This window comes from Triplophysa rosa, linkage group LG10 (assembly GCF_024868665.1).
Source record: "Triplophysa rosa linkage group LG10, Trosa_1v2, whole genome shotgun sequence".
NCBI lineage: Eukaryota > Metazoa > Chordata > Actinopteri > Cypriniformes > Nemacheilidae > Triplophysa > Triplophysa rosa.
This window is the reverse complement of record NC_079899.1, coordinates 23779973-23805634: the sequence shown is the minus strand read 5'-3', so window position 1 is coordinate 23805634 and position 25662 is coordinate 23779973. Positions and strand designations below refer to the sequence as shown.

Here is a 25662-nt window from a genome sequence, read left to right as displayed (position 1 = left end):
TCAAGTGAACGCATATATTGGCATCTTTCACAATATTATACAATGTCTAAAAATAACAACAAATCAACCTTGTGTGGAAACATATCTGTGCTTATTTCTGGCACCACCTAGTGATGGCTTCACATCTGAAGAACATAATTCTCCTAAAGGCTGCATTTCAGCCATAAATACATATAAAACCAGTTCACTGCAGTAATCTCTGTGTTTAGATTGACCCTTTCTTTGTCTTTGCTTTTGTACCTAAAATACTTGTTTCAAAGCAAATGTTTAACTTTAGGAGAAAACATTGCTATGCACATTTCTAATTTCCAAATATGGCAACACTGTGTGCAGCATCTCATTTCTTAAACACCCATGTTAGAAGATGTATCTCATGGTTGGAAAAGATGTTACTATGTTTCTGAAGGGCAACTGGCCTGCATCAAATAGACAACAATGAGGGAGATGTTCACAATCCGGCACCACAGAGTCCTGACCGGACCCCTTTGGGAAGTCTTTGCTGGAGAACACTTGGTGGAGTTGCTTGCGGTCTCCTGTCATCAATATAAGATCTCAAAAACGAGCGCATCTCTGGATAGAAATAAATGATGTGATGTTGCGCCCCGTTCAGACCGCCAGCGACAAAGCAAGGCGATGTTATTCATTTCAATGTAGAGCTGGTGACTTCCGGCGACCGGAAGTGGGCGTGTCTAGCGACGCGACAAAGTTGAGATTGCTCAACTGATGAGCGACTTTCGGGAGCGACTACCAATAGGAGTAAAGCAGCCGAGCTCACGTCATCCGTCTCTCGTCAGTGACTGCAGGGTTTGTTTATAAATGTTACTAGAGCCACCAAAGCTTGAACGCCTTTTCTAACGACCTCGTAGCATCACTAGCAACACAGTCACTGGCAGTCTGAACGCACCTTAAGGAATGTGAAACATTTCACACCCCAAACCAATTTGACTCTCTTCACTCCCAAGCTAATTTGCTCAATTTGATAGAGTTCACACATTTAAAATAACATTTAAGAATAGCAAAAAGCCTTATCTTTCAGAAGTATACAGTGATACCTCACTTTCTCACAGACGGAGACTCGTGCTGTCCTTGAAATGTAATGAGCCCAGTCATCACAGCACAATGTGTGAGAAGCAGATGGCTGAATTCACACTATTCTCTCTCAGACTCTCTCTCTCTCTCTCTCTCTCGACTGGAGAGAAGCCAAATCATTCGGCAGGTGTTTCTTTCACTCTTCATCTATTTAAGCCTATTAAATGACCTATAGATATCTGATATATTTGATTTCATAAGTCAGTGAACTGAGTTTCTAAACTAACAAGACATTGCTTCACAGGTGATCATTTTAATGTGATAATTGTATGTGCTGCTAGACACACAAAACTTACTGAAATGTTGTAATGATATTCCTAAAACACCCGGTTTATGTCTTAACAAATGAATGCAAATAATTCAGATTGATCTGCCTGATCTACAGACTCTCACAATGTGTTTGTACTAACATAATTGAAATTAAAACAACGACCTTTACCCGTTGACCTGTTTTAAAGGGATAGTTCACCCAAAAATGAAAATTCACCATCATTGATTCACCCCCATGTCGTTCGAAATCATTCTTCTGTGGAAAACGTAAGAAGATATTTTGAGAAGTGTCTCAATGGTTTTGTGCACATACAATGGAAATCAAAATGGTCCGATGTTGTTTAATTACCAACATTCTTAAAAATATCATTCATTTTTTGGTCAACTATCACTTTATAAAAGGTTTTACACACATTTTCTCCTCCTCCTATTGGTTGAACAACCTCAAACTCATGCCATTGATTATTTCTTTGCTAACCTGCAAGCATAAACCTGTGTGACATTAAAAAAAATCATTAAAACGTGTTGCTAATTAACTGTATCAAAGTGCTTTAATAAGTTACACTTCATTGATTTAAAGAACCCCGAGCAGCATCAAGATTCATGCTTCCGAGTCTTCAAGTTCCACTGCGGTCCTGTAGTCCTTCAACGCCTGCTCAGTCCACCCTAAACGTGCCCGAACGTCAGCCCTGAGTTTATAGAGCAGAGCATCTCCCGGCTGGAGCCACAGAGCTTCAAAAAACACACACAAAGACAGATGTTAGTACAAAATGTCCCTAAAAACCACCATCACGTTCGTCAATCTGTCTGCTGTTTATTTCAAGAGGTGTAAACATGCACTGAAGTCACCCATGCTCCATTAAGAGGTCTGCCATTAATCGCATTGTCTTACAACAACAGACAGCCTCTCGTATGGGTTTCTATTCTCCTCAAACAGAGACCGACATCACGTACCGCATTACCACAACCATCTCTAACAGTCTGCGAGAGAAAAGACTAGGCCAATAAGAGGACATCTACTTTTAAGTTCACACAAGAGGGGCAATTCGCGAGCAATTTCCCAGGTGCATTTGCATAAATTACCATGGCTCGGCAGGTACCTTTAACAGACAGTGTTTTAAGGTGCTTTGATTTAGAGTGCTCGCATGTGTAAAAGCCTGGGAGTGAGCCAATGTGTCATGATTCTGCCTCATCATGTCATGTCTCTCTTGGTCTAGTGGCAGGATCATGACAGAGCCTCATGTTTAGTGTAGAGAGAGACGTGGCATTGTTTGTTTTGACATGTCATGCACTCTCTCTGGTCTCGTCTTTGTCCCCAGCCCCTCGTTTCCTCATTATTGATTGTTAATTAATTCATGCCCCACAGCTGTTCCCTCTTGATGTGATCCCTTATTTAATGCCCCTGTGTTTTCTGTCTTGTGCTGGATCACTTTGGTTTGTTTGTTCCCCGTCACTCCCCTGGTTTGAATTGCTGTGTTTTATCTTATCTAGTTATTTGTAGTTTATGCCAAGTGTGGTATTTAGTCTAGTTAGTCCATGTTCACCCGTTGTGTCTCTTACCATTGTTCTGTTATTTTCCCCCCTTGTGGGTTTTTTTTTTTTTAATTAAAACCTTTTGGTTAACCCCTTACCTGCTGTCTGCGCCTGGGACCTCTGTCCTTGCACTCACCGTTCCTGACATAATGTGTAAAAACTCGCGGGATAAGCGTTCAACGTATCTATTTACAGCTAACAAAATGAGAGCGTTTGGAAATGCGCGCTGGAATGACGAGTGATTACTCCATTCACACAGAACAGAACATGGACACTCATTAGTTACCGAGGGCCATCTGTTCTCTAATACCCACCTGTTTCAGACGCAGTTTCAGCCGTGCCGTCTAAAAAACTCAGATTTTTCGTATTAGGAATGCTTGTACATCCCTGGGTTTCAACCTTATAAATATGCAGGATGGCAAGAGGAAACCAATCATTGGTTTACACTGTAACCATAGTAACCACCTGACTCTTGTTTTAAATCAGGAGGGACATGGGTACTGCGTTATTTCCCTCTGGGGTTTGTTTTTTCACGGGAGCCATGTGGCTAAAGCCAACACGTTTTTGTCCTTTCGTGTGTGAAGGTGTGCCTTAAAGCCGTCCATCTGCCTCACACATACACACACAAACATACTGAGTAATGACTGCACACATACACAACAACAGTGCAAAGGTTGTGCGTTCGATTCTCAGGGAAATATATAGCTTGAATGCACGCGAATCCACAAGTCAATTGGGATTACAAAAAGCGTTACTGTAATGTAAATGTAAATCATTATTTCAGAATACTGAATCAAGTACAAAGTTGGCAGTCTACTGATTAAAAAACCTGCAGCTCATACCAGAAGTTACGTAAAGCCTGCCAAACAGATTGGAATGAATGCTTTCAGCCCGTCATCTTTTTTGCAATATGCATCAGGGAGTGAACAGACTATGGGTGGCCTGTGGGCATGACATCTAAGGCACAGATTATCACACACTTGACTGTCTGAATAAAGACAGCTATCTCCTCACAAAGCCCTTCACAGAGATATCACACAATGTTATCAGTGTTATCATGTGCAAATCTCCATGTTAAGTGATGTATCATTATTGGCATATTTCACAAAAGGATATTTTCAACTGAAGTTTAACAGCTTTTATGTTCATGTCCATGAAATCAAGAAACCCTATTTGCTGCAGTTTCTGCTCACTAATGAAGTAAATGTATGATGACTAATGCAGTGTCATTCTCTTGGAGAGTACAGAGAACGAGAGCGATCAGTATGCTAGCAAGTTACCCTACTTTATAAGCGTATGTAACTTGTAGCTGTTGGGACCCTTAAATAACACCCGAAATACAAAAATATCATTACCAATAAATGTCATTCTGCGTATATGAGTGGAATTAAAAACACTGGCTTGAATAAACCATGCAATTATGTTACTTTTTGCTTGTATAAAGGGTTGAAAAAGCGTTATAATATATAATATAAAGGTTTAAAATACTAAATATAAAAGAAGACGTGTTGGAAAAGTACATTAGTGAACGTTAAAGCAAGTTTATTATAGTTTACTAAAACTATTACATCGGCATTTAAGTCATTTAGCAGTCTCCAGCGCTGAAAACTTGTTGGTTGAAATCTAAGAAAATATCTGCAAAAATATTATTTGAAAAACTAAAATGAGATATGTTGCTTCAGCAATAAACTAAAGTTTTAGTTGAGGCCATCATTTTATTAACTGAAAGATAAATAAAAACTTCAATGAAAACTAAAAAATAAACAAATGAATAATAAAATGACACAACATAACAAAATTGCTAAAACAACTAAACTAAAATTGACATAAAACCGAGAAATATAGAAAAGCTAACGCGGATTATTTTTAAAACTACTAAATACTAAAAACACAACTATAAAAGCTAAATAAATCCTACAAAAGTGTAAATACATCTGTCAAAATATCGGATTATTGTGGTATTTACAGTAAAGATATAATATTTTTATTGAAATACATAATTATACACAACGCTAATTATGATGCTTTTAATTCATCTTCATTTTTTTATTCTATGTTTTTTCTCTTTTTTAGGCCAGTAATATATGAATGTACCTGTAGAGAGGCAGAGAGACTTTGCAACTTCTGTGGCTTTTACAGCAACATGTTAAACGGGCACAATATCACCACCTACTATGTTGGCGTGTCACACAGTTACTAGTGCTGAATTTTTTATGATATTAGTATTAACATGATATCAATGCTCATGTTATTAATATCACGCTTATTGTCTTAATAAAAGGTGGTGTGTTCAGGCTCACGTCGCTCACCTTGCGTAAGGTCCTCCTCGGCTGACTGATGCTGTCTGAGCGAGCAGGAAAGATTGGCTCTGTTAAAGTACACGTGTGCAGTGAGCGGGTTGAGGCGCAGAGTCTCGTTGAAATCCTGCAGTGCTTCAGGAATCTTCCGCAGCAGCGCGTGAGTGATGGCCCGGTTCAGGATGGCGGACTCATCTGATGGGTCCAGTTCAAAGGCTCTGCTGTAGAACTCACACGCCTGTGTCGCAGAAGAAAACAAGACTTGAGAGGATTTCTTCCTGAGAATAGTGTGAGAATTGATTCGGGTTTCACCTGCTCAAACTGTCCGTTGTAAAAGAAGAGAGTGGCAGCATTGAAGTGTGCCAGAGCGTATTTGGGATTGAGGCTGATGGCTTTCTGATAGTCCTTCATGGCGCTGACTTTATCCCCCATTAACTGCTGGATCAGACCTCGGTTTGTTAAAAGCAGCTCGGAGTGAGGATTATACTGACAGAAAGAGAAAAAAAAAACTTTAAAATAAACATTTTGTCATCATTTTCATGTCATTTAGTTTACATATGATGATGTTCAATATGCTCCTTTCCCTTAAATGAAAGTGGATTGTTTTTCAGTATGAAACAAATGCATATTTTAGACATTCAGATCTCCTATCATGCGTTTCACGAAACTAAAAGACACATAACAGCAGTGCCATGTTTTGTCCTAATGAGTACATCAAAAGCAATTTTTTATATATCGAAAGCTACACAACAACCTCTATAGCAGTGTTTATATCCTGCAGCGCTGCAAACGGGTTTCCCATCTGCAGACTGACGACAGCTCTGCCTTCATACGCCTGCCAGCATTTGAGGTTCACCTCCATCGCCACAGTGAACTGATTCCAGGCTCTCAGGAAGAACCCTAAAACCTGTCGTAGAGGACAGAATATCGATGCAGCTCAGCGCGAATCAATAAAGAGCAGAGAGTCAACAGACCGTCTGCAATATATCGTTCCCGCTGAGGGAAAAAGCTAAGATAATGAAAACAAGAATGATCACACAATGAAAGATGTACAGTATCCGCATTTGTTACTCTGGAAACTGTCCATTTCACAATACAGAAACATTCGGTTTTTTTTAAAGAAAAATTGAACATCAAATACAAAGACATTGTGTAAAGATAAAAGACAGAAAAAGAGATATCGACCGGGTCAAATGAATGTCTTTGTGGGATGGCTGAAATGAAGAGAAGCCATGCCTGGTTGTCTTCAGGCTATGAGTAATGTTTAGATTTACCAAGCAGGTTTTGTCGATAAATAAACCAAGACGGAATTTTCATATTTGGGTGCACCATTTCTTAAAAGAAACCCATCCGACATTATTTCATTAATTGTGTAACAGATAACTTGAATGGTATCAGTAAGGGTCATTTATCTGGTTCATCGTCCTCAGTTTCTCCATCATTTTAGTTTTTGACACAGTTTTTTAAAATATGCATATTTTGGCACATTTTCTCACTGAGATAAGTCAACAATTTATTTAGAGTTAAAAATGTCAAAATCACTAGGCAACAGCACATGGACAAGATTTCCATTTTGGAAATATTCAATAAATTGACTTGCCCATGCCAGCTGGCAAATTGTTGAATAAAACATATATTGCTATAATGAGAAACAAATACCATTTCATAACTCATTAATGAATTTGTTGTATTATGCAAACTACAAGATGATTCTTAGAGTGCTACCTGTAAATTGTATGCCAGGCCGATGCGGGCATTCGAGCAGAGTGGGTTGAGGTGCAGAGCAGTGAGAAAGTCTCTCTGGGCGTGCTTCATGCCATGACTGTGGCCATAATCCATAAAAACGTTACCTCGGCCCACATAAGCATCTTGTGAGAAGGGATCAAGTCTTATAGCTTTACTGTACCTGTCCAAAGCTTCCTCCAACTGTCCAAGCCTAGAAAACAGACAATGGACATCCATTATTACACATTCGGTTTGCAAATGAATTAATCTGATTTGTAATTTCAGACTTCGCTGCAGCATTTGCAATTCAAACACTAAATTATGGCTTTGTAACATCCCCAGCGTGAGCATTTACCCAACATGCAGTTCAAAAAGGGATAAATCTGCAATTACTGTGACATTAGAGTTGCGATCTTGTGGAAGGCCATTTATTTGAGGTCTAAAAGCATTCTGTTTTTGTTTTAGTGATAGTTCAGTGATCTGTGCATCACATCAGCAGGGTTATTGAGTTATGGCTTTCATTACAGCTCATGTAAAGAGATCAAACACCCTGTCTATAATACACTGTTAGTCTGATTAAAGTAAGTCTCAACCCATTGGACACCCAGAGCCTTTTGAAGGTGAATCAATAAACTCATTGACAGAATCAGCGATGCCCTGTCTACATTATTTACGGTGTACCTTTTCAAATACAGACCATGTTCACAACTGCGTGATAAAAGAGCATTGAGAACATCATTTATTACAGCTTTATACCTAAAATATGTTCTCCGTAGAAAAGTAGCTAGTCAAATTTGTATCAGTCGATCAAGTTCATATAATCTGAATGTTTCATTTACAAAATGGACTGAATTGATTTTCCAGTTCAATTGATTGACTCAATCTTTAAATTGGTTAAGTGGGAGGTAAGGGAAGATTATATAGCAGGGCAGTGTTGGCTTGCTCACCGGGAGACTGCATTTATTTATTTATTTATTAGATATTATTTATTATAATGATCTTGCTTGTTCTATAAACACCATGCACTGTGCTGTGTTTTACCTTTTCTGTGTTTTTCTTATTTGCTCCTGTAAAGCTGCTTTGGAACAATGCACATTGTGAAAAGCGCTATAGAAATATTGTTAGTAGTTCACAGATTGAAAAAAATGATAATTTTACCTAAACGCGTACCTATAAAGAGTAATTTCAGAAAAACTAAAAACGATTTTTTTCTGCTGCTGTATTTCAGTATGGTCTTTTTGGACTGAACTCTTATACATTCTCAGAAATCCTCCATGAAAAGACACAGACCTGTGATGGATCACGCCCAGTGTATGGTGAATTATTGCATCATCAGGACGCTTGTGTGCTGCAGCTGTAAAATCCTACAAATAAATAAAATTGACACACATTTTTTTTGTACATAATTTACAAATATTGCTATTACTACTAATCTCCATAATATTACATTTAAAGTAATCATAAATCCTAAATTGACCCTATTTACGTTTTATAATATATGTTTCTGGCATCACTGTGAAAGTATCTTCAATGCGTATTAATTCTCCTTTTCTTTTATAAAAACAGATGGTACAAACCCTGTTTGTTTTTCACATTCTGTTCTACCCAACCCCTTATCTTGATAAATACAACGTCTTACTTGGAAAGCATAACATTACATTTGTAAAATGGTTCCATTTTATACCAGAAATATAGTTAAAATTTCTGTTTAAAATGCTTTTGAGTCCTTGAACAAACAGATTACAGAAGCTGCCGTACAATCGATGCTTCACACTTGATAGCTCTTGCTTACCTGAAGGGCACTGCTATAATCATTTAACTCCACATACAGAAGGCCACGGTTTATCAACACTTTGAGATCAAGCTCCGCCTCTCCATCCAGGAGCAGCACGACGCTGTAGTCCCTGAGCGCCTTTAAAATCAAAGAAAAGTAATGCAGGAGCAAATAAATAAATCTGCATTAAAATGCATGTGCGTAAGCTCAGTGCTTATGAAAATCCATCCTGCTGTTTGTATACATATTTACATATACGATCCTGTGTTACTGAGTCGAAAAAGTAGCCGATACAAAGTGGAGAAATGCAAATGAAAACCGTCACCAGCTCATAATCCTGCAGCTTCTGGTAACAAACACCACGGTTGTAGTAAGCAAATGCACACGCGGGGTCCATCTGGATTGCCACGGACAAATCCTCCACTGCTTTCTTGTATGCCTAAAGATTCAACCCATATCATAAAATGTAGCATTTTAATCAGATTGCAAAGTCCTGCTTCGCTTGTCATCGCAGACCATAATCCTTAAGTGAGAGGCAGATCTGTTCAAATGGTGTTTTCACACTTACTTTCAGATAGAATTGAAGAGCTCCTTTATATAAGTAGGCTCTGACACTCTTGGGCTGGATTCTAATAGCTTCATTACAGTCGAGTACGGCCTTTGCATATCGCCCTTCAGCTCCATAAAGTGCAGCCCGGCTTAAATGTACCTTAAAACAGGAATAACATGTTTTAAACATGAAACGCTCTCTGCATGACATGCACAGAATAAATCAGTCAAGCCAGATGAAACTCAATATGTTCGAATGAACATAGAGGTTCAAAGTCTGACACCACTAACATTAAAGGCGTCCGTTTTGCATTTCGTGCGATCAGCGATGCAATTTGAACGACAAATGTAATTGACAAATTTACATTCATTTAGCAGATGCTTTTATCCAAAGCGGCATTTAACATTTTGTCTAAAAAGCTGACAATAAACGTGGTCTACCAAGCTATGTTTATATCTAAGAAAATCGACACTAATCATAATTAACATGAATATGTATGTCCACCTTTTGCACAACTATGTGCAAACCATGATTCATGTTTTTCCAGCAGGATTCGATTATGCAACAAAAGAGCATCATGTCTACTTGAATCAAGTTGTGCTTTCAGACATCTGGACTGCGTTGTATACGATGTACCTGATAAAGGTTGGGGTTTATGCGCAGTGCTGTATTAAAGTCCTGCCCGCTCGCTGAATCTCGTAGGTACGTGCGACAAAGTCCTCTCTGATGGTACGCTTCAGCGAGGTCTGGCTTCATGCTCACAGCGCTGTTGAAAGCATCTAATGCCTGGAGCAAAAGAGAGTCTTCGCTCTCCTGAATTACAAAATAACAGTGACAGATATCACCATAACAGAAAAGAACAAGATTTATGTCTATGTTTCACACTGCAGATGGTTTTGATGATGACGGTTGCTTTGATGTATGAATGTCTCATTTATTACCTGCAACAGAGGCACCTGTGCCACGCAGCACACGCCAATAAGATGGAAGACTTCTGCAGCTTTTTCTACACTAGAGCGTTTCGCTTTATTGGTATCCAGCATTTCCAGAGCTTTTCCGAAAGTCTCCACTGCTTCCTGTGTACGATACACATCATAAACTCTGACACATTCATCTAACCATGCTGCAAAATGTGTACACCGGTATTGATGCTCTCTGATACTGTCTAAGAGTCAGACCAAAAGCATGAAAATCAAGAAATCTTCAAAGCAAATCAGAAACAAGTACACACTGTGCAAACAAACTAGCGACTACCTACGAAAAACAGCACATACAGAATATTTCTCTCTTTCTCTTCATACATTTACACTCTTAAAAATAAAGGTGTTTAAAGGGTTCTTCACAGCGATGCCGTAGGAGAACCATTTTTGGTTTCACAAAGAACCATTTAGCCAAAGGTTTTTTGAAGAATCATCTCTTTCTACTTTTATATAATCTGAAGAACCTTTTTCGCCACAAAGAACCTTTTGTGAAACAGAAAGGTTCTTCAGATGTTAAAGGTTCTTTGTGGAACCAAAAGGTTCTTCTATTTGATGATAAACAGACAGATAGCAACACAGATACTTGGACAGACAGACGGCTATATGGTTGCTTAGCAACTATAAACAGTCTGCTCTATGTACTCTTAAAAGAGGAAATGAACATTTAGCAGATACAGAATAATATATACAGTCACAATAACAATTAAAGACCATTCCAAATGTTCGTTTAATCAGCATTTCGAGATGTAATGTGGTCATTCCAGTCAAAATCAAACCTCAGGAGTGATAAAGTCATCCAACAGCAATGTGAAAGACTGACAGCATGACAAGACATGAAAACTGTGATAAAAATCCAGGTTATCACATAATAAATATTTTTCAACTTTCCTAAATACATGTACAAATATTACTGTTGTGTTGCTTAAAAGTGAATATGAACTCGTTTTCTTTGCCGTATTTGAGGTCTGAAAAAATACAGAGCATCTTTTCTGTTATTTTGGCCCGTTTCTCTTTTCATTTTCTTTTTCTGCAAATAAAAACAATATTTTTCATTCGAAATTTGGTAGAAATGTTGTTTGTAGTTCACAGAATAAAACAAAAATGACCATATTTTCCGTAGATGTATAGATATAGACTTACAATTAATCGTTTTTCTTTTTAGAATTAACAGACCAATAATTTTGAGGCATATATTACTTTTTAATAAAAAAGAGAATACCCCTTATACTTATACTATACAGGAAGCAAATAATTGTTTAGGACTAAACAATTATTAGGACAATTATAGTTTGGACTGTTAAGGACTAGTGACTCTTTTACAAAAAGTGACACACATTTTGATATGTTCTTTGATGTCTTTTTGAGGCCTATTGTAGCATGTTGCTTTAGTGTTCTTTTAAAACTTTCTGATAAAACCACTATCAGTATTTGTGTTTACTGATGTTTTTAAAAAGGGATGGTCCTTAGCTGGTTTAGTTTTGCCACACATCATGTGAGCCAGGATAAGCTTGATTAAGATGTTCCCTTCATGGGTCTCAGACTCACTGTGAACCTGTGCTCCCTCATCAGTGTCTTTCCCAAAAGAACGAGGGCTGGAAGAGAAGGGCGTGTATCTACTGCGTCCTGCAGGCAGGCGATGGCTTCGGCTTCGTTCCCCAGGAACGACTGAGCGATTGCTTGCTGGACCGCCGATAAACCCAGAGCTGCAACGGACGAGAGGAGAGCTTTTCAGTTTGGTCCTGTTGTTGTTATGGCAACAAAAACCACATTGCCCTGGAAGGTTCACTTCACCCTCAGTTACGCCAGGTGGCCTAATAAGATTTAATGACGGTCATTAAAACATGGCCTGCGATAAGGGTTGATATATTTCGAGAGCTAAAAATATGTTTGCAATTCACTTTGGCTGACAGTGAACTGAAATGACCATTACCTGTCTTCATTTCTGCTGCATACCGTATGGAGAGATGAGCCAGGTCAAACCGTCCCATTTCATACAAGTACTGCCCTCTAAAAACAACACAACACTTTAAAATACTTTCATCTGCATTAGCTAAACATTCAAATATAAAGATGCCAAATAGAACCAAAAGAATTTTGCTCAGTGTTGCTAAATGGGAAGATGCTGAATTGGACTGTTTTAAGGTCCTAAAACTTTTGGATTTTCAAAACTTCATTGAACACTATATGTACTCAAGTCTACAACCCGTTGAAATCGCAACCTTGTTTTCATTTGTATCAAATGAAATATGGCATCTAATCTGCCTACAGTTCATAAAAGCACTTTTGTAAGATATACAAAAGCGTTTCATAAGAAAAGCATCTACGAACAGATGCTTTAAACAGCCCGGACACCACTACATTGAGCTGAAAAACATATACGGTCAATATCTTTATTTTTCTTTTCTCTTTCCATACACCCTCAATTCACGAATCCTATAGAGCTGAAGAGGCTTCTGGATAAGAGGCGGCTCTTTGAAAACATAAAATCCTATTATGTTTCGCAACCGTGTACTGTTTGCTCAAACTCAAGAGTGGGGATTGTTGAGAACAATAAAAACAAAAAATAAAATCCCGGTTGTATGTCCAGATAACCTCATGATGTGCAGGTCATGGGCATCTGGATTCACGTGTATCGCTCGACTCAAATCCTTTACGGCTGGACTCAGATTATTCACCTATGAATAACACAAGAGCACATGTTTGCTTTACAACAAAAAATTCTATTCAAATTATTATAACATGAACCTAAAAATAACATGAGTGCCTCTTAAAACATGACAGAATCAATTACTGTATAATTGGTTGAACAGTCCAATGACATTCAATTTATTTTATAATCTCTATAATAGACTCTATGCATGATCGCTTCCGTGTTTTGTCTCAGTCCGCTCAGTTACATCCGGTGCACGTAGCGTCCATAGGGATTAAATTCAAACACTTTTTGGGCACGTTCCTGTATTTCGCTGCTGTCCTTCTGAAACCTTGTATCTCCGTATTTCGTGATTTTTATTTTTGGCCACAAATCATTTCTCTTTATGTTTCTCACTGGGTTTTGCAAATATCTAACCAATAAAAAGTATTAAAAGGTGCTTTTCAACATTGACTACATAGTATTTAATCATTTAAAATGTACAGTGTTTTTTCCATTTCCTGCAAAATGTGGACATCAGAGGTTATGGAGGGACAGCTATGATATTTTTATTTTTTAGCAAAGTAAATTTCTTTTTTTCATTGTTCACTTTAAAAACAAAAATTTGACAATCGATTTCTTCAATTTTAAGAGCCACTTCTAGTCCTTCATCCTCTTACGTTGTAGTAAGCTTTGGCCCTACACACGCATGCTCTTACGCAGCTGGGATCCGCTTTCAACGCATCACTGAACCTTTTGATGGCTTCATGGTTTCGATTCATTTTCAACATGCTGATGAGACCCAAACTGACATAAGCAACAGCCACGGACCTGCGGAGGAAAGAAGACGGATTCAATATTTGACTCGAACACTTCCAGTCACATTCTACCTTGAAGATACTTTCAAAGAACTTCAAGATTCAATACACTTAAATTCACTTTGGACTGCTTGTGCAAGAGAAGACAGGAAAGGTCCTTCGACACACGGCTGAGGCGGCAGAGGCGTCACCTGTCAAGTTTGATCACAGCTTCAAAGTCAGCCGTGGCCTGTCGCCAGAGCCGCAGCTGAGCATAGAGCAGGCCGCGGTGCAGGAAAGATCTCAGGTTTTCTGTGCTGTCATTGATGAGAACTACAACACACAGAGAGAGAAATGACAGACTTCATAAGCAAGCAATGCACAATGTATTGGCATGTTTCCACAGACAAACTCTCATTGGCTCTCCAGCGTGCCACTTTTTTATCTCTCAAAGCGTGTGCCAATAAAATACAGTGAAGTTATTGTAATATAGTAGCTCAGTGGCACATCTAAGCCTATGACATTACTGTTGAATCTGTTCGGTTTACGGCAGTCGGCGTTGAAAAAATTCTCCAAACTGAAGAGATCAAAGAAGCAGATTACAGCGGCCGACATCACATAGCTCTTGGATAGCTCTTATTTGTTCTGCTGGATGAATAAAAACATTAAGATTCTCATATGACCTGATTCAATAGATTACTGTGATAAAATGTTAAGATTATGATGTGGTTCCAATAATGAGATTAATTCTGTGCAAGCTTAATTGAAAGATTTAGACCAAATACTCGTGAAGGGAATATTTTATAGAAAAAGAGATTTTCTTGTGCCATGTGAAGATCCTGCATCAGTCCATTTATGAAATCTAAGATGCAAAAATAGGTCATTCAAGAAGCTATCTAGAAGAAACTCAATGTGTAAAAAAAATGTATTAACCTTTGAATAAATCGAGTAGCAAGCACGACGGATCCAACTACGTATATCCACAAATACTAAAATGACACATCTCACCCGGCTGTATGAAAAAGAAATAGGCAAACCTAAACACTGAAGAACATTTGCATCACTCTTCCTCATGTGCATGCACCAAAACAGATATGTGACCTTTTATCACATTATAACAACAGATGAAAATTGTGCATCTTGAGTGAGATTTATGCAGCGTGTGTGTGTGTGTGTTACCAGACGTGCTGAGGTCTCTCAAGGCCATCTGAGGCTTTATCTTCCTCAGCAGGAAGCCTCTGTGGTAAAATGCCAACCAGTCACTGGGATTCAAGTGCACAGCCAATGAAAGGTCCTCGATAGCCTCCTCAAAGCGGCCCAGCTTAGTGTAGATCCTACCTCTGTATGTCCTGCAATAAAGACTTTCTTTAAAACCTGTTTAAATAACACATGAGGGACTTTTACATACTGTATACAGACCACTATTAAATATGTCTCTATTATCAGTCGTGATCAATCGCATCCAGAATAAAAGTTTGTGTTTACATATTATTTGTCTGTGTAATCATTTTGTATTTAAAAACACATTCACATACATGTATATATTTAAGAAAAATATTAAAATTAATAAACATTTACAGTACGTTTAATTTAAATTATTGGTAAAAATAAATAAATATATACAGTATATATGCATGTATGTGTATGTGTTTATAAATACAAAATAAATATGCACAAGACACAGACATATATTATGTAAACACAAACTTTTATTCTGAATGCAATTAATCGCGATTAATCGTTTGATGGCCCTAATCATTACAAATTATGTTATCAGCTTGACATTTCTCTGATGCTATCTGTTTCCAATGTTTTTTATTTTTCATCAAAATCCTCAAACATTTTTCTTTAAATTAGACACGATGTTTTGATTTTAGATTTTCAACGTGGTCTCAGACTTCTTGGACCCACTCCTTTTATTGGAAATCGAAAAAAATTAAGTTTATCATCCTCAAAAAACACGCAAGCACACATAGCGAGTAAGCTATCCAAATGTGGACATTAAATAGATGTTTTATTGTTAATATACTGTAAACTGTTAATATTGACCTAGCTACAGCATTCCTCGGCTCCTGCTGCAGCAGCAAGGAGAAATCATCCAGGGCCAAAGTCCATTGGGAGTTGTTGAAATGCTGCACTCCACAGATCATCATAGCATCTGTCCTTGTCGAGTCAACAGCGAATGTCTGGTGGTCAAATACAGGAGGTTCCTATTAAAATCTTCAATACGTTTTATGTGCAAATACACCATTTATAATAATTGACAATTCTAAAGTTCTGACAAACAAACTGTAGATTACATTGTGACAGGATCATAAAAACAATCTGCTTTGAAACCCACTGTAGCATAGTCTTCCATGGCCAGCAGTATTTCACTCGTCTTCTCATACACCTGTGCTCTTCTGAAGTAAATGTCTGCTTTATCTGGATTGGCTTTGATGGCTTGTGTGTAACTGATTATAGCTGCCGTAGTTTCTCCTCTTTCTTTGAAGATTTCTGCTCTAGACATAAAGGCGTCTGGAACACATTTGGCATCAGTCAGAATCTTCCAAACTGTGTTTCTATGATTCTAAAATGCTAAAACTTGAGATAACATGTTCACCTAAATGGAGTCCAACTAATGTGACATTTTATAATATTTTGCTCTCTTAGCTTTAGAATGTAACAAGCTTTTAGCTTTTAAATATGCAAATGATATCTGTTTAATGATCTGTCTAATCTAAGTGAATTGGTGTAATTCACAATGTTCATTACATTAGTGATTATATGCACATTTTTACAACTTGTTTGACTCTGAGCAGACTAAAGAGGAAGCTTTGCATTATACTGTATGTGTATGCCGTTCATTTCAGAAAAGCAAGGACAATCTGGTTTTCATTTAAATATTGTCCAGTACTCTACAGTACAGGTGTAGGTTATAGGTTGCTTGTCTCCCTGTTATGGCTAATGAAAGTGGACTCGTGCGCACACCTGCATGCATCTTGTTGTTCCTAATGATGATGTCGAGATCAGCCAGGGCTCGACTGGGGTCGTTTCTCAGCAGGTAGACGTTGTGTCTGTGCCAGTAGGCATCCAGTAAATGGGGCTCCAGGGAGATGGCCTTTAAAAATAGAAAAACAACAGATCGATCTTTAATACCAAATAAACAGCTCGCATCTGTAGAACATTCTGTTCTTGTATCATTTCTGTACGTAGATCAAATATGCATTGAAACATACTATGATGTCTTAGGAAGCGTCGCTTCTGTGTGTGGTTGCTTGACTTAAAAAAGCCCATCCAGTATCTACGACATTCTGATCTATAGATATTACTCGAGTCCTTCAATGTAAGGTTGTGTTTATTTTAAACCCAATATCTGAAAATCAGATGCCAGCCTTAGCAAACATCACTTTAAAAAAAATCTTACAGCATTCAGATCTTCCAGGGCCTGGTTGAGATAACCAAGTTTGATTTGAAGTGCTCCTCGCCGACACAAGTCAAAGGCACTGCGAGTCCCACGTTCAGTCATAACTTGGGTTAGCTTGGCTACCTCACGCTCCAAATCCGCTATAGTGAGACCTTCTTCCAGAACTTCACACAGATCCACTCTATCCAGCGCCTGTGGGGGCTTGTTCTCTTTCAGACCACCTGAGGCAGAGTCTGTACTCTGGATCTTCTCCAGAGGTGGAAAGAGCTCGTCGAACCAGGCGTCCCATAAGTCTCGAACCCACTCTCTGGGTGGCGCTGTGTCAGGTATGCCACCCCGATCTACAGCAAAGCTCTCAAAATCGAGTAGCAGAGGCAGACTGAGGCGGTTGAAGGGTGTAGACGGACCTTCAGATGGTTTGGGCTTCCATGGTAACTGACACAAAGACTCACTTCTTTTGGGAATAAAAATATACCAAATAATATTGCATGCATTACAATAGACTGAATGACTTCAACGCCTCACTTCAAAAGAAAAACTAACAACCACCACTGCATTGTGCTAAAACATATCAATGTATATACTGTATTTCTTTTCATATTAATTATCAGAATAAACAAGTTTTTATTTTCTATGACGTTTACGTCTTGTTGCATTAATATAGAATGTGTCAGTATATTTTTTAACAGCTTTGTTTTATGTACTGTATAATTCAATACGTTCTAAAACACATGTGCTAAGTCCATTTCATAGTAGTTACTAAAGTTAAATTCTGCGTTTTTACATTTCAGTTCTGTATGCTATGGTTGTAAAGATGATCGGGTAACAAAAGTTAACAAACCTTTTGAGTGTTCGTGGCGGCTCGCTCAGTGTTTTGCAAACGTAGGCCATCTTAACAGAGCTCAGTTTCTTTCCTCTTTTAGCAGCATTTCGTTTATAACAGGGGACACTTGTCCTGTCTGTGCATTTGCACGGGTTTCTCCTGTGATTTGGGGCCTGGCAGGGCCCCTCGGATGAGCTGGGGCCAGCGTGAACATCCCGGAGCTCAGCCTGTCTGGCATTGGAGAGGAATTCTCCAGCCTGAGCGGCACAGACTGACTTCTGCTGCTGTAAGCGCACATGTTCCAGCTCCTGCGAGAGGCTGGTAAAGTCAGACCGCAGCTGAAGAAGGGGCTCAGGATCCGGGGTTAAGTGCGGGGCAGAGCGGGGCCGTCTGGCCTGGAAGCCCGAGGGGAAACAGGATATTATTAAAGATGAAATCTGGTTGCAATGACTGTTCCAGTACAATAGTCTAGATTTACATAACAGACAATAATATACCAGTATAGCTGGAAGCTGATAGAAGTTTTTAAATAAGTTCTCTAAATTAGCAATAAAAACTTAAATACTGTACGTGTATGACCTGTTCATTTGCGCCGAACCAAAAAGAAGTAAATGAGGCCATTTCCATTGTTTTCACCTCTGGCAACGATTTGCACTGACTAGACGAGACATTTTTCTGTGGACAAGGCCAGACATTTAGATGTGTAAAACTCACAACAGCACAGAAATGCGATTTTTTTTGTCTTGAAGAAACTGTGACAAATATAATTACACAGCCGCGGAAATAACTAGGATACCATTTCAAAGACCATTTTCAGTTTTTCTGAATTTACTATTTATAGGTATGTTGTTTTATTCTGTTAACTACTAACAATATTATTCTCAAATTTCAAACTAAAAAGTTGTTTCTATTTGCATTTATTTGAAAAAAAAACTGTTCATATTCACTTTTAAGCAATCCAACAGTAATATTTGTACATTTATTTAGGAAAAGTTCAAATATGATTTCTTATGTGATAACCTGAATGTTTAGTTTTCATGCGTCTTGTCATGCTGTCAGTCTTTCACATGGATGACTTTGTCACTCCTGAGGTTTGATTTTGTTGAAATTCACACTGGACTGAAATGACCACAATGCATCTAGAAATGCTGATTTGAAATGAAAATTTGGAATGGTCTCTTATTTTTTTGATGAGTTTTATAATATTCATATTGTCATATTGCAAAAGGAATTTCATTTGGATTATCTAAACTAGAGTAAATTAAGTAAACTGACCTGTTTCGCCACAGTCTCATGGCTAACTGAGCCCACCACATGATCCATCATGTTCTCTTTGTACTGGTCAGGCCGGGTTATCTGAGAATGTAAAGAATATATGAACTCCAGTTCCGTTTCATCATTTCAGCATCAGTCAAGTTCAAAGGAAATATCACAGGGGAATATTAATAGCTATAATTTGAGATAATTAATATGCAAGCGCGCATCTTTTCACTTAAACTCTTGGCAAGAACCATACTTGAGTGCTTTATCCATTTGTCTTCTATTATGCAGTTGGAGGATAATTGCAGTCAAATCAAAATAAATTTAAGCAAGTGCGCATCAATACTAGTCACAAACAAAAAGATTTTCTTTTTTTGTGGGGGGGTCTACAGGGTAAAATCAGAGAGCAGATGGACAATAACAGCAAGTGGTTTCTGCATTAAATGTTGCTGTTAAAGTCCAAGAGAGCTTAGAGGAGGTAAAGGTCTATCTGTTAATGCCGCTGCTGTACCTGATATTCAGGAAAGAGTTTTTCTTTCAACACACACGGAGCACAGATGAATTTAGGAGGTGCTGGATTCCAGAACATTCTGAGCTCGCTGGCACACAGTGTTGCCTTGGGGAAAGGAGATCATTATACTGTTGGAAGTTTCAAATAATATGAATGTGAGACGTCTTTCCTAACCTGAAACCTATTGTGAAATGAAGCCACTTAGTGTAAATTTAAACTGTGTGATTCTGTAGGGTAAAGCACTGCATGTGTGTCTAATGCCACCTAGTGATGTAATATCACCAGTATCCTGAAACATTCAAAACTACAATCTGCTTCCATTTCTCATATAGGTACAATAAACATCTCCATCTGCTTGGAAACCATTGTAGAAGCTGATAAAGGAGAGCAAATACTTAAAGGCTGCGTTTTACCTAAACAACTACTACAAATGAATCTTGTTTTTCTTTGATCAAAGTCACTACCAGTGAATTATAACAAATGTTTCTTACAGCTCGTCCACACATTATAATCCGTGGTCTTTCCACGTAAAACTCTGCTATTCTCTGCCAATCCGCCAGAGTATCTGAGGGCTGTTTGGGTATGTGGGAAATACAGTCTGTGTGTCCCGAGACTCCAGCAGATTCAGCGGCTACACCTTCACACACCAGCCTACAATAAACAAAACAAAATCACTAAAGACCCTGAATACTTACAAATTTAAACAAGAAATATTATTCTTACAGGGACCAAAAATCAAAATTCTGTCATCATTTATTCACCCTCACGTCATTCAAAATCTGTTTATGACTCTGTCATCTGTGAAACACAAAAGAAGATATTTTGGGAAATGTCCACAATGGAAGTCAATGGGTCCCAAATTGTTTGTTTACCAACATTCTTTAAAATATCTTTTGTGTTCTGCAGAAGAAAGTCATGCGGTTTTGAAATGACATGAGGGTAAGCCAACGGTGAAAGAATTTTCATTTTAGGGTGAACCTTTATAACAAAACAGCTCCCATGTGAGCAAGAGATAAGAAGATTGTACATGAAATACCTCTTTAGGTCAGGATGAGACAGCTGTCCAGGTGCTGCCATCTGCTGGTCTAACTGAGGTGTTGCAGTGATCAGATTTTGAGTGTGGCAGAACCTGGATGCCAGTTGTAGCTCCACAGGCACTATTTGACTGACAGGTGTGGTGCAAAAATGATGGATGGTTTTATAGCTCTTAGCACTGTAGACGGAACAGATATTTAGAAAATGATCATTTGGGTATAATATGTAATCGTACACGGTGTAAAAGGGATAGTTCATCCAAAAATAAGAATTATGTCACAAATTTTTTAACCCTTGTGTCATTCAAAACCTGCATACATGTATGACTGTTCTGTGGAACACAAAAGAATTTAGCGAAAAGTCTCAGTGGTTTTGTGTCCATATAATGGGGGCCAATGTTGTTTGGTTATGAAATATGAAAGTGACCTATTTGTAAATAAATGTGACCTCTGCATTTAACCCATCCAGTGAGTCATGAACACATGTACACCCGGAGCAGTGGGCAGCTATCACTGCAGCGCCCGGGGAGCAAGTAGGGGTAAGGTGCCTTGCTCAAGGGAACCTCAGTCGTTGCCCGCCGGCCCTGAGAATCGAACCGGCAACCTTCTGGTCATCAGTCCGACTCTCTATCCATTAGGCCACGATTTACTGCGCTTTTTTGACATGAATTTTGGACCCCGTGTACAAACCAAACGTTTTTACTCAAAGGCTTTCACATCCAGTAAACACTAGTACACTAGTGTTCTGCTCCCAAAGCAGATAAACATTTTCCCGGTTTCAGGGTCTCACAGGAACACTTCATTGACCTTAATCGTAAACCATGTTGGTGCCAACTTGATCTGATATAGGCCCTAAACTCCAGCGTAAAAAGATCATGACTCAGTTTGTTTGCACAGATCGTCTCTGCCATAACTTCACACCACTGTTTGAACCCTAGACAGCAGCAAAAAAAAAAACTCTGAAGCGACTGTGTGTGTGGGCCCTTTGTGTTCCTCAGACCTCCGCCACCCACGTCCCCGCGGCTCCACTGACAGCGCCAATTTATTGCGTAAGACTCGTTCACTCTAGCCTGTGACAAGCTCGATTTATCACCCTGCTTTGGCACGGCGAAGCCTCGCCAAAAAACCCTGGAAGGTCACACCGAAGTCATCAGCCCTGCCTTTACTGAAAAGAAACATTCTTGAACCTTGAAGAGAAACCTTCAACCTGCCCAGCTATCCATCTGCCCTGCAGGCAGGAGGCTCTCATATAAACCCTCTCAACCGCGTCCAACACAAACCTTTCAGTGACCCTCGTGACTGGAAAAAGCCAGTAATTAAAAGCCTCTTTCTCCTGAGTGTTTTTCTGGGAGGGAGTGGCCGTGCTCCAGCCGCGCAGGTAGTAAATCTTGCGTTATCAGTTCTCAGGTGAGTGGCGGAGAGGTCGGGAAGAGGTATGCGTGGGTGCGCTGGCTCCAGTCGGACCCGCAGCACGGTTGAGTGGGGTAAGTGACGGGTAATTACTAGCTGTGTTACTGCCCCTTTAATAGGGCTGAGGGAGGGGCTGATGACAGCCTTGAACGCACTTCTCAGGTACCGTGAAACAAGATCATTTGCATCCAAGGCCACCCTCTGAGCCCTTCCGCTAGAGAGATTGACATGCTGATAGCAATTTGAATGTGCCATTATATATTATTAACACTTAAAACAGTCACTCTTGTTGTCATAATGCACACGTGAAGTACTGTTCATATACACCACAACTACCATTTAGATACTTCAGCCACATAAACTAAAATATTATAATAAAAAAGACAGCACACTTTTAAAGCAACCTCTGTAAACTTGAAAAGACTGCATGCAAAAATGTTGAGTTATTTCAACCTAGCATTGGGTCAAAAATGGACAAACCCAACCTTTGGGTTATGAATTGACCTGTTCGGTTGTTTCAACCCAAAATGCTGTGTTGTTTTAACTTATTGTTGGGTCAAAAATAAACCATTTGCTGGGTAAATTGAACCCAACCGTTGGGTTTGTCAATTTTTTACCCAATTCTGGGTGGAAATAACCTAAATTTTTTAGCATGTACATACTGCGACTAAAATCACCTTGACACCATTTTCTTACAAGAAATCCTAAAAATGGCTCTAAGAAGGAAATCTAGTTTTAGAAAACATCTGAAATGATTTGTTTCTTTACCTTCTATAATCTTTTTTAGGTTTCCATGTTGCTACTAGTGAAAGACGCTGAATGGTTTTTGTCTGATGTGGCGTCCTTTCTGCTCTCTGAGTTAGGCTGTGTCCTCGAGCCATTATTATATCTTCATTAGTCACCTTAAAAATATAAAGCGTGGAAAGACAACTTGAGAAATCCAATACCAAGCAATGATAAGTTATTGCTTATATTTTTCAAAATAGACAAGAATTATACCTCAAACCATGCAGTCTGAGAGATGAGCTAGTAATACAATTGATCAGACTTGTTGCACGTGCACACCAATAAAATGTAGAAAAAAATCCCACAGATTTTACATGTGTGCATTTGCCAGACAATCCAAAGTAATTTACCATGTATTTAATCTACATCTTTTTGATCAGATTATTTTTTATTATTTGTTCCCTGGGGTTTGAACCCATGACCATTGGTAATGCAATGCTCGACCAATCGAGGAAAAAACTTTATATTAGAAATCCAAGCCAAATCTGGAATGGGGTTGCTTTTTTAAAAACCCTTTAGCATTAATTTTATAGTGAGTTTTGAAAGATCAAGCACCACTAATATTTTCTTTAGAAAATGACAGTATACATGACTACAGCTGGTAATCGCTGTATTAAGTCATTTTTAAATAGTTTTGTTCCATAGTAATGTGTATGAGTTTACTGGGGAGAAGACATCCTTGAGTTCTTTATCATCACACCCAACCTGACAATCAACTGACACGGCCGTTTTATCACCAGATGACACGGGTTGAGGGCACACTGGTCTTGAACATCTTTCTTCTGATATATACACATTTAACTGTGGTACAGAGGAGTCCCTTCGAGTTGGCCCCTGAAAGAAAATACACATGAGCATTCTACCAAGAAGTTTTCATTCCAAGCATGTGACTTCACACATCACAACGTACAAACAGGAAATACTACAGATTTCCCACTGCTTTAAGAAACATGACATTTTTCCATTCTGTCACTTTATATGTGCTCAAGTGCAACAAACCAAATATTACATTAAACCGCAAACAAACAGGTTTTGTTCTTTGTCTCTGTGCTTCCTGAAACTGCCTTTCCTTAAGAAGGATTTCATGCTATATTTTTACTTTAGATTACTGTAGTGAAAGATTTAAGCCAGGGTCATTCAACACAAGTTTCACGCACAAAGTGTGACAAATATTAGTTTCAAAATAAAATATAAAATTGGTTATAGTTATGAAATGTTTGCGGAACATACAACAGTGTTGTAACAGTTTTGTGTTGACCTTCTGTATTCTACATCTATCTGAACCTGACGGGAACTGACTTCATAGCCACAAAAAAAACATTAAATAGAAATTGCAATAAAAATAAAAAAATGTTTTTGCATTTTTGGCAAGATGGCACATGGTTAGATGTAATAAAGTTCACATTAGTTTTGAGGCTAAGTGTCCAGACATTTTTTAGAATCACTGTACAAGTAAAAGTATGAAACCATGTACTACCTTTTAAACATTTTAAGGAAAAAAAACAAATAAATCATAGCAAGAAACAAATAGTTATGGCAGACCTCATATTCAGTACGCCTATGTCCAGATTCACTTTCCATGCACTTCTTGGCCATTTGCTTACAGGTGGGGAGAGTTTCAATTCTTACTTCCCTTTGCAGGGTACCAATAATCTCATCTCCTGTGTGCCCACTTTCCTTCACTGTTGTGTCTGGCAGGGTCTCCTCTGTCGCCCTCTGCTGGCCGGACTCATCTGGCTGCTCCAGTCCTGCAATAAGTCTAGCTTCCATCAGCAGCTCAGAGGTGGACTTGACACTTTGTGTTCTGCTGGAACAAGAACTGCTGGTGTGACTCTTAGAGAGAGCTTGATGTGTACCAGCCTCCCAAAATGATTCTGTCGTTCCCCCTCCAAATCCATTCTGTTCTCCATCCTCAAAGTTTTCAGAACTTCCCGGGCTACAGAATGCGGACTGGTGAGCTTTCTTCGACGCACATGCACCCTGTTGGGTAAGTGTGCTAGGTTTATAAGATCCACCTGCTGACAGATTCTTCTCTGATCTGGGCTTAATGGGAGGTTGAGGCCTGTGGGACATGGATACTGCTTTGGTGGTCCCAGCGAGAGAGGCAATGACCGGCTTTTGGACAATGTCATGTCCTGGTTTAGGTTTTCGAAGAGGCATTGTGTTTACTGAAGTGACTGTGTAGGAAATCTCTGGTCTTGCTTTCTGAGTCACACTCACATTATAGGTCTTTAAAACATGGATTTGTGGGGCAGTTAGCTAAAAAGAGAGTAAGTTAAACTTGTGTTTGGAGCTTAACAAAGCGGGCAGGACATACAGGCTATACAGTACAGTCTTTTATATATTGAATATGTATTCATATATACTCAAATTAAGTGCACTTCAGTGTCCATGGTTCGATTGCCATATTTGCTGTGCAATTATTTACAGCCACTTGAAATACAAGTAATTGAAAAATCGTTTGCAATCAACAATTTAAAAAATAGCCTGTATAACTTGACAGTGTCTTTAAAACGTGCAGATAAAATATGTAGAAAAGTACTTTTTGTTCACGCTTGTGTAACATTAAATGATCGAGTCTGAGCTAGCCTGCTAGCTAAACTTGTTTGTACAAAAGTTGTTCGTTTCCCATGCTGCCATTCAAACGTTTACAGAAAACTTTTTTTATAAACTTTCTTACCTTTTCAGGATTGTATCCCCTCGAACTTCAACCTTTCTGAAACATACAAAATGAATTTGACGGGTTTGCTAAATTGCTCAAATGTGTCTGCAGCTTTTTACCTCAGAA

The 25662-nt window shown here is 38.7% G+C and overlaps 1 protein-coding gene across 1 annotated transcript; it reads right to left on the bottom strand.

Moving 5' to 3' along the window:
* Window positions 1–1788: 1788 nt before the first annotated feature.
* Window positions 1789–25662, bottom strand: ttc6 (tetratricopeptide repeat domain 6). Its single transcript, XM_057343107.1, has 32 exons — window positions 25555–25662; window positions 24417–25133; window positions 23538–23708; window positions 22857–22990; window positions 20681–20857; window positions 20136–20295; window positions 19645–19749; window positions 19149–19229; window positions 18453–18548; window positions 17892–18268; window positions 17051–17504; window positions 16615–16744; window positions 15986–16161; window positions 15694–15830; window positions 14824–14993; window positions 13857–13977; window positions 13528–13678; window positions 12811–12893; window positions 12149–12225; window positions 11764–11921; window positions 10180–10314; window positions 9875–10051; window positions 9257–9397; window positions 9014–9127; window positions 8707–8826; window positions 8205–8278; window positions 7096–7125; window positions 6915–7011; window positions 5944–6096; window positions 5502–5675; window positions 5202–5427; window positions 1789–2091 (listed from the first exon to the last, which is right to left on the bottom strand). The coding sequence occupies exons 2-32, from the start codon at window positions 25032–25034 to the stop codon at window positions 1961–1963; spliced, it is 5148 nt and encodes a 1715-aa protein (XP_057199090.1). The 5' UTR covers window positions 25035–25133; window positions 25555–25662; the 3' UTR covers window positions 1789–1960.

Coding starts and splice junctions, on each gene's coding strand:
- ttc6 (XM_057343107.1), bottom strand. CDS start 25,034: ATGCCTCTTCGAAAACCTAAACCAGGACATGACATTGTCCAAAAGCCG. Junction 19,750..20,135: donor TTATAATGTGTGGACGAGCT/GTAAGAAACATT, acceptor CCTTTCCCCAAG/GCAACACTGTGTGCCAGCGA. Junction 9,128..9,256: donor CTCTTCAATTCTATCTGAAA/GTAAGTGTGAAA, acceptor TTGAATCTTTAG/GCATACAAGAAAGCAGTGGA.